The sequence below is a fragment of the Leptonychotes weddellii genome, chromosome 8 (genome assembly GCF_054177405.1).
Source record: "Leptonychotes weddellii isolate Sample4059 chromosome 8, ASM5417740v2, whole genome shotgun sequence".
Taxonomy (NCBI): Eukaryota; Metazoa; Chordata; class Mammalia; order Carnivora; family Phocidae; genus Leptonychotes; species Leptonychotes weddellii.
Genome location: NC_138376.1, coordinates 111,043,257 through 111,059,613, shown reverse-complemented (window position 1 = coordinate 111,059,613; position 16,357 = coordinate 111,043,257). Strand labels below are relative to the sequence as shown.

Below are 16,357 nucleotides of genomic sequence, written 5' to 3'. Positions count from 1 at the left end.
TATTTCTTTTACCTTTTTATCCAAGAGAAAAGGCACAAATCCTAAGTGTAGGTCTCCATGAAATATAATTTATAAGTTGCACACACCCATGTAACCAGCCCAGATCAAGACACAGAACATTCCTAGCAATGCTCCTCATGTCCACTCCTGGTCATCCTTACCCCTCCAAGGAAAACCACTGCCCGACTTCCAACCTCAGAGATTCAAACCCGAAGTTTCTAAAAAACTGAGTTTCTGATAGTTAGAAATCAGGAAATCTGCAGTTTTTGCCATCCTTTGAGAAATTAGATCCGGCAATCCTGGTATGTGTTCCTTTGAGGCAAGAGCCCTGCTAGTGCAGGAGCCTGGTATGTGTTCCTTTGAGGCAAGAGCCCTGCTAGTGCAGGAGCACCTGTCCCTTAGTGAGGGTGTCACTGCTTTAGGCCTACCTGCCTCACCTCCTTGTTTTGTCACCTGACTGGCACACTTATTTGTGTCTTCATATTTAAAGTGTATTTCTTGGGGAAAGTATATAATTGGACCTTGCTTTATTATTTAGTATGATAATCTGCCTTTTATCTGAAGGGTTTAGGTCATTTATATGCAAATATGGTTAGGTTTAAGTTTACCATCTTGCTTTGTCTTTATCCCACCTTTTCTTTGTTTTTCCCCCCTCTTTTCCTATCTTCTCTTAGACTGAATTTTTTTTTTCATTTTAGCTCTACTCCACTTACTGTGTTATTAGCTACATGTCAATATTTTTGTGCGTTTACTCGAGAGTTTAAAATAGGCATCTTTAGGGGCGGCTGGGTGGCTTAGTCGTTTGAGCGTCTGCCTTCGGCTCAGGTCATGATCCCAGGGTCCTGGGATTGAGCCCCACATCGGGCTCCCTGCTCCACAGGAAGCCTGCTTCTCCCTCTCCCACTCCCCCTGCTTGTGTTCCCTCTCTCGCTGTGTCTCTGTCAAATAAATAAATAAAATCTTTAAAAATAAATATATAAAAATAAAATATAATAAAATAGGCATCTTTGATGGGGCGCCTGGGTGGCTCAGTCGGTTAAGTGTCTGCCTTCAGCTCAGGTCATGATCCCAAGGTCCTGGGATCAATTCCCGCATCGGGCTCCCTGCGCAGTGGGGAGCCTGCTTCTCCCTCTGCCTGCCACTCCCCCTGCTCGTGCTCATGTTCACACTCTCTCTCTGCCAAATAAATAAATAAAAATCTTTAAAAAAATAAAATAGGCATCGTTAAGATATACAACTCTACCTTCAAATAATACTATACCTATTCATGTTTAATGAGTACTAAACCTATTCATGTAGACGAAACCTTTCAACAATGTATGTCCATTTTCCTTAAACTTGTATTGTCTTCATACATTTTACTTCCACATCATAATCCTCATAAAATGCTATTATTTATGCTTTAAATAGCCAATTATAACCCTCAGATAATATTTACTCAATGGAAAACAAGACAAGGATGTCTGCTTTCACCACTGCTATCCAATATAGTATTGGAAATTCTAACAAGAGGATTTAGACATGAAAAAGAAATAAAAGACAAATTGGAGAAGAAGAAAAATTATGTCTGTTCACAAATGACATAATTTTATATGTAGAAAACCCTAAAAATTCCACACCAAAAAAACAACTGTTAGAGGTAACAAAATTCAACAAAGTTGAAGGATACAAAATACACAAAAGTCAGTCATATTTCTATACACTAGCAATGAACAACCTGAAAACAAAGTTAACATTTCCATTTATAATAACGTCAAAAAGAATAAAATACTTAAGAATAAATCTAACCAAGGTGGTAAAAGACTTGTATATTCCTACACCTATTCAATGAAATATTCATGACAGAAATTAAAGAGAAGATAAATAAATTAAAAGACATCCTATGTTCATAGACTGGAAAACAATATTGTTAAGATGACAACACTACCGGGCGCCTGGGTGGCTCAGTTGGTTAAGCAACTGCCTTCGGCTCAGGTCATGATCCCGGAGTCCTGGGATCGAGTCCCGCATCGGGCTCCCGGCTCAGCGGGGAGCCTGCTTCTCCCTCTGCCCCTATCCCCTCTCATGCTGTTTCTCTCTCTCTCTCTCAAATAAATAAAATCTTTAAAAAAAAAAAAAAAAAAGATGACAACACTACCTAAGTCTATGTACAGATTTAATGCAACCCCTATCAAAATTCCAATTGCATTTTCAGAAATAGAAAATCATCCTAAAAATTCATATGAGATCTCAAAGGTCCCCAAATAACCAAAACAATCTTGGAGAACTTTCAAAACTTACTACAAATTTATTAGAGTAATCAAAATAGGGTGGTACTGGCATAAGGGAAATAGACTAGAACAGACAGCCCAGAAATTAACCTTCACATATATGTCAACTGACTGACTTTTGATAATGGTGCCAAGATCATTCAATGGGGAAAGAATAGTCTTTTCAACAAATAGTGCTGAGAAAACTAAATATCCACATGTAAAACTAGATATCCAACTTCCAAAGTAGTTGGGATCTTACCTTATACCACATACAGAATTAACTCCACCTGGATCAAAGAGAAAACCGTAAGAGCTAAAACTATAAAACTCTTACAAGAAAGCATACAGGAAAGGCTTCATGACATGGATTTTGTACTGATTTTTTGGATTTAACACCAAACACTAGGCAACAAAAGAAAAATAAAATAAACTGGACTTCTTCAAAATTAAAAATTTTTGTGCATCAAAAGATACCATCAAGAAAGTGAAGACAGTCCACAAAATGGGAGAAAATATTTGAAGATCTTATATCTGATAGGGATTAATATTATTATTAATCTAATAGAGCCTCTAGCCCTAATTTCCAATTTACAAAAAAACAGGACAGAGGAACAAGTTAAACATTAGCCTGAGTTAAAAAACAGACATATCTAGCAAAAGAAGTATTCTAAAAGATAATTGGCCTGATAGGGGTGTTGTGCAAGATTAAGGAAAAGAGACAACAAAAATGCATGAACCTTGACTGAATCCTAGATTGTGGCTAGGGGGCAAGCAGAGAGCTTTAAAAGACATTCTTAAGATAACTGGGAAAATATAAGTCTATATATTATGCAAGGGAATGCACTCATCCTTAAGAAATGCACACTGACATAGTTAAGGGTAAAGTGTTATGATGTTTGAAACTTAGTTTTAAATAGTTCTGCACCCCCCCCCCAAATAAAAGGACAGAGAATATGACGTCAACAACTGCCAAATTTCAGTGGAAGGTATGAGTGATCACTGTACTATTTCTTCCTCTTTTCTGTAAACTTGAAAACTTTCAAAATAAAAAGTTTAGGGTAAGAAACCTTTAGGTTTCCACGAAACTACACAACTTAAAATGGCTAAAATGGTGAATTTTAGATCATGGGATTTTAATCTCAAAACAAAACCCCCACCCCAAAATAACCCAGAGCTATGGGTATCTGACCCTGTGGAGCTACTGTGGAACTACCCTGCACAGCCTCATTCTCATACACCATGATGTGAAAGGCCATGACACTGAGTACAGTGGTGTTCTCATGGAGTTAGAAGGAAACACAGAATCTTTATGCAGAATTAAAAAGAAATTAGGATAAGATATATGATAAAATTACTTTTATACAATTTAATTGCTATTATTTATTTTAGAATGCATAGGAGGAAGCAAGTCATAATGATTTGGCCCCAAATCAAGCACAATTGGTTAAGAGTAAAATGCCAAAAGCAAACCAAACTGGCCACACACCTGGATTGATGGATGGAGGAGGTGGAGGTGGGAGAGGTCGGCCTTCTTTAATGGCTAGCGTACACTGCTTTGCCGATCGGATGGCATTAATGAGGTCTTCATGTTGTTGTCTCCAGTTAGATCTCCTCACAGGTTGAGGCTATAAAAAACAAAACCAATATATACTACCTAGACTGTACATCTCTCCACTGCTATTTTATTTTATTTTAAGATTATTTGCTATTTTAACCTGAGATTTAAATTTATACGAAATAGGACTGAAATTTTGAGGGAAAAGAGAATTTGTTTTCAAAAGTACAAAAAAGGAGGTTTGGAAAATACAGTAATAAAATTTGCAAGTCACTGAAGTGAGGGAAAACACAAAATAACCGTCAGAAAAACAAGCTACAAAACTTTAAAGAAAAACTTAAATTTAAGATTAAAAAGGATTCTCTTCCAAGTTAATTGCTAGATTTAACGCTAGACTAATGAAAACATAAACAAGATTCTTTTTTGCCACATCTGGAAAATATCTGAAATACATTTCGAAATCTAAGTGAGCATGATTAAAAAGAAAACAGTAAAGGTGGATTATACTTACATGACATTACACTGCACTACCAAGCAAAAATGAAACCAGAGAGCCAAAAAGAGGCTTTAATGTACTTAAGGATGTAATCAAGAACAGTAAACAAGATATTGATAGTACCTTGGATTGAGGAGCCTTTCTCACAATGGGAATGTCAGTGCCCTGTAATCTTTGTTTCAAGGAATTGAAAGGTTTACGTTTTTTGTTGAAGAGTTTTCTACATATTGGTCCATGCCTTTCCTAGAAAAGAAACAGTGGGGATTAAAATTTTTAACATGTACAGTCACAAGGTTTGTACTCAGGCAGCCCCCATTGGAGTGACAGGGTTCACCTTCGGAGCCAAGTTCATTCTCCAACTCTCAAAGCACAGCAGAGCAAATCCATCTGGCTCTCTCCACCCTTGTTACACATCACTAGATATTGCGTGAGGGTAAGGTCAAGAAGAGGCCTCTGCAGCTACAGAGACTTACCTCGAATTTGGTTTTATATATTGAATTCTACCACTTGGGCTGTGTGAGTGGTTCCAGGCATTAAATAATGTTGAAAAGGCAAACTCTCTAGTTTAAATTGAAATAAATATTTCTGATAGTGAGCTAGGTACTCACTGAAGCCAAGGAAGTTCTCCTGATTATGTCTTCTGTTCGGTTTCCTGTGTCCACAATTCCCAAATTCCATGAGCAAGTCATCCAGTAACCTACCAGAGAATCTGAGTCCCAACAATCCTAATACTGTTTTGCCATCCTTTTGAAACAGTCCTTTGCATACAGCAAGGGGAAACTTAGTTCCTACCAGTGGAACCTTCTCAGGAAAACTCTTCTTACCACTCAGCAATTTCAAAATTGAATTTAATGGGGTCACTTTTCTGCATACAGCAAATTAAACTACTTAACTGCCTCAAGAAGTGGAGAGGTTTCAAAGAAATATTTGAGAACATCTGCAAAAGACAACTGGGACAACCATACAAATAAATGAAGGATACACCAATTCCATTTACATTATGAAGATATTTTCCTTTAATTTATCCAAACATTTCACATCCATGAAGTCATTTATTTCAGAGCAAATCTAAGCATTTAATATTAAGTTTTACAATGTTACAATATTTAACATTTAACAGACGATCGGCAGGGAAAACATTCTTTACTCCAGCCAAGTAATCCTTTAAGTACTCAGCATTTCTAGTACATAAGACAGGGAATCAACACACAGAGCTCTCTGCCTGTGTACGACCCTTACAAAGTCTGTTACAGCATCACTATAGGATTACACCAACAACTTCCAACTAAATGTCCTCTTCCTTGGTGGATATGTAACTCATAATAGCTAACACACAGTTCCTTCGTCCAACAAAATACAGGGCTCTATAAAAATCCCTGCACCTTGTTACAAACAAGCCATACCATTTTATTTTATTTTTAAAGATTTATTTATTTATTTTAGGGAGAGAAAAAGAAAGACAAGAGGGGAGGGGGAGAGGGAGAGAAAGAATCTCCAGCAGACTCCCCACCGAGTGCAGAGCCCAATGTGGGGCTCCGTCCCAGGACCCTGAGATCATGACCTGAGCCGAAATCAAGAGTCAGACACTCAACCCACTGAGCCACCCAGGAGCCCCCAAGCCATACCATTTTAAATTAGAGAGAGATCGTTATCACTTGATCAAATGCTCTTTGTAGCCTAGAGATAGGCCTAGAAGTAAAACCCAAGAGGACCCAACACATTGGGGATGACATTTAGTGATCCCCAAATGGATGGTACCTTCTAGGTCTCAAACTCGTTCTTATGGGGTGCAGGCCTGGCTTGGCAAAAGGAACACACCGGTGGATTCCTGGGCCACAATAGGCCCTGGAGCTCCTGCTGCTAAATTCAGAAGTTCTAGCTATAGTTAACTAGAACAGATATTTCATTTTTAAAATTCCCCAGAGAAAGAAAACCTACAACCTCACTGTACAGTCTTTCACCCCAAATGCAGTCAGGTGTATAGTTTAAATCCTTTAAGTTTGGTTACATCTCCTTGATCTAAAATGTTCAAACTCGGAGTTGCATTATCACCTCAAGTTTTTTTTTTTTAAACATTTTTCTTGGGAATCTCTTTATAATATTGGAATCTAATACCTGTTTGATTCCCTAATTTTGAAATTAAGCCTTTATTCCACTTTATAGGCATCAATCAGGGGCCTTGACATGTAGTTACTTTGAATCTGATTAACAATTAGATCTTGGAACAGGCCTTACATCCATTTTGTTCAAATTACGTAAAATCCCTGAAATTGAAAGGTTCTGTCTTTATACGTGGCAAAGCAGGAAACAGAGGGAGGTTAAAGGACTTGTCAGAATTAGTGACAAATTTGAGGCTAAAAGCCAAGTTTCCAGATGCTCCAAATTCAATGTTCATTCCTCTTGACTAGCTAATTTCCCTGGTGCTTTGGCCTTAAAATTTGAATTTTTGATGCTTATAGAAAAGGCAAAAGAGCCAAAACCTCTCAAGAGACAATCAGCTGTGCCAAAACACTTTCATCTGGCATCCTTTTTCTAAGAGTACCATGTTTAATTAAGCTCCCTCTTGAATGGGGTGGCATCTATGTGCCTCGGTGTCCTCTGGACCTGCCAGCCATAGGTTATGGACCTCTCTTCCCTTGCTTTCCCTCCACATCTGTCTTTAATCTTTGCCGCTGCAGCCTCCTCACTGACTTGACAGTTCATTTAACTCCAACGAAACACATCTACAAAATGTCTTTATGTTTACCAGAACATCTGCTGCAAAGCGTCTTCCACAGACTTCACAGGGAAGTAACTCCCGATTGCCATCTGTATAAGATCCAAAAGCACATGATGTTAGTTTCGTGGAACTGCCTGCCCGAGAAGAAATGACTAACTGGAGGGGACCTCGATAGCTTGATCGCCTCACTCTCTTTTCCCTCCCCACCAACTTCCTTCTCTTAGGAAGATACTTCATGAACTCAACCATCTTTTTTTTCTAATATAGACTTCTCACTTCACTAACAGGTAAATTCCATGTCCTTCAGGCAACCAGAGTACAATTCTTTAACATATTCCTGAATTAAGTGCCTAATAGCTTTGCTTTAGACATAAATGCAAAGTTAATACTTTAGTATAAAGTCATAAATTATCTAATGGTAACATTTTTAAGATTTCTATTAGGATGTAAGGCCTATGTGTGTGCTAAATGAAGGTGTGACAATTTATCACAGATCATATGAAAAGTCACCTAATCATCAAATTTAAAATCTCCTGAGAATGGCACTCTCTCAATAAATGCTCATTGCTGGAAAAACTCCTACCTGAGAGGAAGGGAGTATAAGATACTGATGAAATGGACCAGGTAGAACTAATGGGACTTCTATCCAAATCAGGAAAGATGGTACCATTACAATGCAGAAGGATGGGAAGATGAGCAACATCCTAAGGAGGGGTGTTTGGTCAGACTTCTTAATGAAGTCAGTGAATAACACTCACTGCTAGCATTTTATATGCAGTAGTGAATGAGTGAGGGGCTGTAATCACAAGGAGGTCACTACTTGCTATTGTTTTTAATATTCAACTAGTGTTTTTAAAAGTTAAATGAAGAATAAAGTCAATTAAAAAAAAAAGAGGCTGAGACTGCACCCACATGTGCCCCATGTCTCAAAGTACCTGACCCATAGTAAGGTGTGCACAATAAAATACTTGTTGAATGTGTGGGCCAAACACCAACTGAGTTCCTACCTTAGGACCAATACTTCATTCTGTAACTACCTGCTACATGCAACTCTGTGGAAATATTGAGAGAAACCATACATGGGTCCAGCAAAGGAGAGAGAGTGTGCCATTAAATGAAGTTAAGTGTCACAAGGAAAGGAAAACATTGTGGAATTCTGTAAAGGTTTCACCTCATTACTTTAAGTTCATCTGGAGTTGAGCATATAGATTAGAAAAGCTGATCATGGAGATGATGTTATACTAGACTAATAATCTGGGCTTTATTCTACAAACAAGGGGAACAATCAGGGACACTGAGTAGGAAGAATCTGAACAGAGCTGTGGACGGCTGAATGGATGGTAGTGGGGAGGGAAGATGCTATTTCAGTTAAAAAGCTAAAGGTGTAGGCCTGAAATGGAAAGAAAAGAGGAAATGAGAGACACTGTGCTCAAGGAATTGACAACATGACTAGATGTAGAAGGAGTGAGGTGACAAAGAGAACAGTGCAGGACTGAGAAGACGGTCGGGCTGTGGACAGAAACAAAATTTGAGAAGAAGGGCCATCTTAGTAAGAAAAATGATCTCAGCTTTGGAAATACTGAGTTTGAGAGAGTCATCCAGCCAGCAGGATGGAAATGAGGGAGGTCAGAGCTAGAGACACAGATGTAGGCTTTGTTTGGAGAGTGATGTAAAGGCATGATATTGCCAGGGAAGAGGTCATGGAAAGAGAAGTACAGGGATGATCCCTAGGGAACTCCGTATTTAAGGGCCAAGAAGATGAGGATGATAAGCCAGAAGGAGAAACAGGAGAGAACAAGGTCATGGAAACCAAGAGAAGACAGTTTGAAAAAGGAAGGACTGATTAACAGGAATCAGATGGTAGCTCATTACAGACATTGTTGATTTAAATGATTTCTTCTCACATCTGCCAGATGGTATTGTATCTGCAACACAGGTCATCCATTACAGCATATAGAAATATTACTCTTCTTCTCTGTTCTTTTGGCCTTCTAACTCTGTAAAACGGAGTCTTATTTTTTTTCAGCAAGCATATACTTACTAGTTAATAAAAGGACTCATTTTAATAATAAAACTGCTTTTTCTAAACCACTAATGGAAGATGATTTTTACTTTTATGAATAGTACTGTAACGTTTGTATGGTATTTTCCTGTTTCCTAAACACTTTTCCTACAATAATCTCATTTACTCCTCACAGAGTTGGGACTATTTTTTTTTTTAACAGGTAAGAAAACAAAGGTTCAAAGTTAGGGGACTTCTCAAAGACCACAGGTAGTTAAATGGTAACATGGAGACTCAAACCCAGGTCTCTCTCTCCACAAGTATTAAAACTGTATTCAACCATCACCATAAATATAGGTATGCTGGTACTAACCTGCAATACAAATGGAAGTTCCTGGAGGATAAATAGCCTCTGATTTAAATCAGTGAGTTTTAATTAGCTCAATGAGTTTAAAAGAATGACGGATACAATAGGATTCAACTGAACACCTGAAATCGATGGACTACCGCTTTCTGAACCACTTTCAGTTCTGAAGCTTGACTGTAAGGAAGGGAACACCTGCCGAGTTACTCAGTCAATTTAAACATGGAGATCAAGGTCTATCGTGTTTGTGACAGAATGCTGTGTCACATGGAATATGTGATCACTAGAACCTTAGAAGAATCATTTAAAACAACCAAAATGCCTTGCAACAGGTGAATGGTTATACAGCTACATCCAAACCCTGGAATACTGTTCAACAACAGAACACTATTGATACATGCAACACCTGGATGGATCTCAATGCTGAGAAAACCCAATCTCAAAAGGTCATGTATTGTAAGATTCCATTTGTAGAACAATCTCAAAATGACAAAATTAGCGAGTTGGAGAATAGATTAGTGATTGCCAACAGGGAGGGATGGTCGGGAGGGAGATGGTTGTAACTATACAGAGTAGAATGAGGGTGACCTTTGAGTAGTGGAATAGTTCTAGGGGTACCTAACTGGCTCAGTTGATAGAGCATAGGACTCTTGGTCTCAGGGCTGTAACTTCGAGCCTTATGTTGGATGTAGAGATTCTTTAAAAAAAAAAAAATGGGGGGGGAGGAGAAAAGGAATAGTTCTAGAACCATATTGTGGTGGGTGGTGGTTACACATGTAATAAAATGGTATGGAACTATAAATACACATTGTACCCATGTATATTTCCTGGGTTTGATATTGTACGAGTTATTTAAGCTGTAACTTAAGTTGGGGAAACTGGATAAAAGGTGAGTGGGAACTCTACTATTTTGCAATTCTTGTGCACTAATTTTGTCAAAATAAGAAGTTTAAAGAAATATCTGGGGTGAGCAAATTGTGACCAGTGGGTCAAATCTGAAGCTCTGTTTTTGTAAATAAAGTTTTATTGGCAAATACCCATTTGTTTACATGTCTATTGCGGCTTTCACACTACAACAGTAGAGTTGAGTAGTTAACAGAGACCATATGGCCTGCAAAGCCAAAAATCATACTAAGAAATAGGTTGCCAACCAGTGAATGAGAATGTAGTGATTAAAAAGGATTTGCAGGAGAAAAACCTGGAAAATGTTAATGATACATTTTTATACAAATAAAGACTAGGAGTTATATAGATATGTACGTGTGTGTGTGTGTGTATACACAGCGGTTAAGAGTAAAGGTGATTAGTTTCCTGCATTTTCAATTTTTCTACAAAGATTATTATCATTTTAAGAATTAAAACAATGACATTTTAAAAAAGAACCTTTTGATAGAAAAGATTCTCAAACAATCAGTATCAACTTAGCTATTTCTATCTTTACCCTCTCTTACTTAATAGACTATAAAGTGGCCATTATTTTTATACATTGGCTATTATTTTTACACTTTGGTTTAAAATCTTAGACAATTTTTTAAATGAGGGAAAGAAAGTGATCTGGAAGCCATCAAAAGGTTTGTTTAGCATGTTAACAGTGAAAAATAAGCATTACAAAGATCTCAGTTCAAAAATTTTATAAGAAGCCTGGAGAGGATTATGGCTATAATGAAATTGGAAAAAATTCTACTTCTGACTAGACATTCACTTTCTGAGCTGGAAGTTAAGAATACTTTGTGCACACACCTACCAATCCACATTTCCTTATAAAGGCATAGTAGAGAAGACAAAAGGAAGACATTTTCTCATTCAGTTGTCAGCAAGTCAAAGAACTCTTAAGTCCTTTGCAATCCAGAACATACAAACATTAGCAACATCGACATCTTCCATGGCCCTATGGTAAAGAGGGTAGCATATTGGCCTCAACTTACTCACTTACCTCAGGAACGTGAGTTCTGAAAGAAGAAAAGGAATTAAGGATGGCAGAGAGAACACTCCATCAAATTTTGCTTTCCACCGAAGCCCCAAAAAACTACAGTAAAGGAAAATAGAGACAAAGAGAATGGCACGATCAGGGAAGAAAGACGACAATAAAAAAAAATTTGACTCTGGAAAACTGACAGACATGGTGACTTGGAGGACTTAAAACTACATTAGAATCCACTTCCCAAGCTGACAGTAGGGAGAACGAACCATCAAGATTTTTATCTTAAACCCTTCAAAGTCACAGGAATCCCCAGAGCAGCATATACCTCTGGGACTGGGATGAGATAAATGCGGAAGAGCGTGCTAAAATATGGAGGGCCAAGATGAAAGTTTTCTGAAAAGAAGTTGATTCCTGGATCCTCTCCCTCACTCTACACCCCTGGGTGACTGCCCTCTCCAACTCTAGCATTAAGTCTACTCTCCAAAAATGACAAAGAGGCCTATGCATGAGGCACTGCTGAAGGTACAGGTAGGCAGATATAGATATATACACATATTTATGGTTGACTCATTATTTGTAGTAGTTATATTCCATAAAGCCTCTGTGAGCACTGAATGAGCAAATACTGACTTAATACTTCTAGGGGGAATATAGGATTAGGCTCTTGTGAACCTCTGGTCACACTATTTTTATCAACCTATCAATGTACAACCTTGTTTTGTTTTTCTATTTAAAGACACCTTGCATAAATATATATTGTTGATTCAGTAACAGTGAACACTCATAGTGGGCAACACTGTAACTCATGCCTGGATGAAGCTTATCTAACAGACACATTTCCTCCATAAGGCACATCACAGCCTTCCTGCATTTCAACACAACATTTACGGGCCATTTTAAACAGTGAAATCACCAAGAAAAATTGTGAAAACATGAAAAATGTGGCATAGATTGTGAAAAGGACACTTTTACAGTATGAGCTGAAACAAGAAGGCAGAGAGAGCATCACCCTGTTCCACCTTTGCTGAGAACATGCATGTCGGGTGACTCGACCTTTTAACTGCTATGTGCAGGTCTGTGAATGACCATGAAAACACCATGCGTATTGATTTTAGAGTTTCAAATTTTAGCAAATAGGCAAATTGGCAAATAAGAACTTGATTAATGAAGTTGATGTGTGTGTATGTATACAGTGATTAATCTAGTGATTCCTCTCATGAAGAGTGATGCTGAAAGCAGAGAATACACCTCAAACCCCCTTCCTGTACTTGGCTCACAGAACTCTGTCTGCCAGACCCTTACTCTCAAGACAGAATGGAAACTTCCCGGAGAATCTAACCATTCCGTGACAAAATATATCTGTGGATACCAACACTGGGAAGATTCCCAAACAGCTCACCCAGACCACTCTACAATAAAGCTCAAAATCATAAAATGCCACTTATCCATTCAGAATTTCCAGTGTCTCCTTCCTCCAGTCTTAATCATGAGCCAACAGACAGGAATTTCCAAAGATCTGTGGAAAAACTCTAGCATGTAAGCCCAAAACAAATAAAAAAGCAATTTAAAGAAAAATTAAACTCTTAGAAATTAAAAGCCTTACAGGAGAAATGAAAAACTCAAGAAAGACTGGAAGATAAAATTAGGGAAATTTCTCAGAAAGTAAAGTAAAATGGCATAGAGATGGGAGAAGAAAAACATAATTCAAGTACCTCTCTCTGGTCCAGAAGGTCCTACTCCAAATAACAGTTCAAGAGAGAAAAGGAGAAAACCCAAGGAAGAAAATAAAAAATTTTAACGATTTCCAGAAGCCTTGAAAGGACAGGAGCTTCCTTTGAAAAGACACAGCATGATGGATGAAAATCTATCTATAACATCATTGTGAAATTTCAGAACTCTGGAAACAGAGATTCTACCGAGATGAAAAAAAATACTTGACAAAAATATCAGGAATTAGAATGACTTCAGATTCCCATACAGTAAACTTGGAAATGAATGAGGAAAAATCCTTTAAACTTCTGAGGGAGAAAAATCTACAACCTATAGTTTCATACCCAGCCAAACTATTGACCAAATATGGGGGTTGAGTACATTTCTCAACATGCAGGATTTAAAAAAGTTGACATCCCACGCACCGTCTCAACAATTACTAGAGGATGTGCTTCACAACAAACAACGTGAGTAAAATATACAGCAAATAGGCAATTCAACACATGAGGGAGAGAAAATAATTCCCAGGATAACAGCTGGGAACCAGAACCAGAGAGCAACTATTCCATACTGAAGATATATAATGAAAAACGGACATGTTGAAGTCTGTCATGAGCATGATATTCATTGTCTTTGTAATCTGAGGTTAGTATGTCCTAGTGTATCTGGCTCCCACTGTTCTACACTTGGCTTGTTTGACCCTGTCTCATTGGAGTGCTTGTTCTTCCCTTCTTATTCTGACATCTAGATGAGTGGAGGACACTCCTTTCACTCCACAAGAAGGTTCTGCATTGATCTTGACATCACCATGATGTAAAATGTAAAATGAGCATATAACCACTAAACATATTTCTACAGGAGATCCAGGATGCTCCAGCTGTGGTCACTTGTGTTCCCTAGGAGTCGATCACCTAGCTCAACATCTCCTCTTGGGGCTCTTGTAAATTCTAGAAGCTAAACTCAGGCTCAGAGACTATTCAGCTCAAGGATGCCTTCATCAACTGGTAGTAAATATTGCCCTTATAAAGCCAGATTTGTGTTTCAAAACTAAACAAGATATTGTGCTTAGGAATACTATACAAACTGAGAGTTGTGGAGGGATGGGGTGGCACTGGGGAGGGTATGTATTATAGTGAGCACTGTGTGTTGTGGAAGATTGATGAACTGCAGACCTGTACCCCTGAAACAAATAATACGTTATATGTTAATTTAAAAAAAAAGGAATACCATACAGCTGATGATTAATACAACCTAGATAATACTTAAGAGTTACTGAGGGGAAAGAGTGGAATGAAACTGAGGATGGAACCACAGGTGGCTTCTATGTTCTATTTCTTTCTTTCTTTTTTTTTTTTTTTAGAATGAGAGAGAGCAAGCACATGAGAGGGGGGAGGGTCAGAGGGAGAAGCAGACTCCCCGCCAAGCAGGGAACCCGATGTGGGACTCGATCCCGGGACTCCAGGATCATGACCCGAGCCGAAGGCAGTCGCCTAACCAACTGAGCCACCCAGGCGCCCCTATGTTCTATTTCTTAACCTGAACAGTGCCATGTTTTTGTTTTATTATACATTCTCGTAAAAGTTTAACAATTAAAACGTAATGCCATTAGAATGTTTACCTTCTCCTGACCCTTCACTACAACAAGCTGGATAGAACATATTAACACACAGGAAAAAGCAACATAAATGTACTGATAATCTAACTGTAAAGCTACAAGATGGCTGGAGTTGTCATTCACCTGAAATCATTTGATGATGTCACAATGGAGGTGTGGATACAGTGGACCAGTTAATATACACAAATAGTGATAGCTTTTGATATGTAAGACTTATAAAAAAACAGCTCTAAAATATCTAAAAAAGTGATTTTCTAATAAGCATTAAGTTCTCATACAAAAGAGGTGCTTAAGGCACAGCAGGCAAATTCTTCATGACTTTGCCCCTACCTGGGATGCCTTAGGCCTTCTTTCTCCTAGCTAATATTGAGTCTAGGTCCTATTGTTCCAAGTTTAAGCAATTCTTTGGTGAAATCTCTTCCCTATCCATTCATTTATATACTACCTAGTGATCATTTACCAAATGCCAGGAGCTGTTCTAGGCCATGGGGATAAAGTAGTAAATAAAAATTCCCTGCTCTCAGTTTGTTCTACTGAGAGGAGACTGAATAACAAGATACAGCTCAGATGCCAAGAGATGCCATGGAGACCATAAAGCAGGGAAGAAGCTTAAAAAATGCAACAGAGGGATTTTGCTATCTTTACACAGTCAGGTGAAAGCTTATAGTGGAAGTGACAACTGAACACCAACCTTGAGGAAGTTTTATTTGCAGTAAGAGCACTTCAGGGGGAAAAGCAAGTACCAAGACCCTCATTTCAAGTGGTACTTTATCAGTGACTTGGTGTTGCTAGTTAGATTTTGCTGCACACACCCCGCCTCCTCAGAAAATGCAGTCCTTGAAGGCAAAAACCCCCTTGTCGCTCTGGACTTCGAACATTTGCTAGGACCTTATGTTAAGTTCCTAACCACTGTTAGAGATAACTCAAATCGTAAATACTCTAAAATTCTACAAAATAATTCAGAATACGTAAGGTTTGTTCTCCAGAATAAAATTAAGATCTTTAAATCTGGAGGCTAATCAGCCTAAATCACAATAATGCTTCAGTAAGACTCATGACTAACAGTCACCTTTCCTTGACTGCAAAATATATAATGTGCTGATTTAAACCCTTTGGATAGGTGAAGTGATATTAGAAGCTCCCAAGAAGGAATTTGAATAGCATCAAGTCAAAATAATATTCCAAGTCTTTAAGATTCTCGCTGGTTTTAAGAACCTTCAATTGAGATAGCTACCAAAATAAATGGTCATCCTTCTTAGGATTTAATACATTCACAATACTAACATAAACCATCATCTGACCCTTGGCTTCTGCAAATCAGCATTAAAATATATACTCCCCAGTTAGATTCTACTTCTATAATGACAAGCTGTTCAGCTGAGTTTTTTGTAGCTATGTTGGTTGAATACCTAAGGCTACTGTTTTTCATAGCTCTTAAAAATCCTAGAATACTAAGATTTACAATTTAAAACAAACAAGGTAACACCCACCAACTTTGGAAAAGCCATATTCAAATGAATCATAGAAGACACATTCTAGTAATTTAGTTATCAAATGCAGCTCACCAGCTAAAAATGGTTCTGCCTCTGCCATTCTGTTCCCAACTCCGACCAAGAGTGTCCAGTTTTTGTGTCTTTTTTTTCCCCCCAGAACAGTCCAGATAGCAACACATTAGTCATGGACACATGAACAAGGGTCACTAACAACTCGTCTGTTGCAAGGG

At 38.1% G+C, this 16,357-nt stretch overlaps 1 protein-coding gene across 1 annotated transcript in view; it reads right to left on the bottom strand.

Moving 5' to 3' along the window:
* The window catches only part of LOC102733508 (zinc finger C2HC domain-containing protein 1B), a 48,129-nt gene extending 31,812 nt beyond the window's left edge, over nucleotides 1-16,317 (bottom strand). The window contains exons 1-3 of the mRNA XM_081827463.1: nucleotides 7,050-16,317; nucleotides 4,427-4,546; nucleotides 3,739-3,877 (exon numbers count right to left, since the gene is read on the bottom strand). Of these exons, the coding sequence (XP_081683589.1) occupies nucleotides 3,739-3,877; nucleotides 4,427-4,546; nucleotides 7,050-7,271 (481 nt within the window). The 5' untranslated portion in view covers nucleotides 7,272-16,317. The remainder of the gene's footprint in view (nucleotides 1-3,738; nucleotides 3,878-4,426; nucleotides 4,547-7,049) is intronic.
* Between the last annotated feature and the right edge of the window lie 40 nt (nucleotides 16,318-16,357).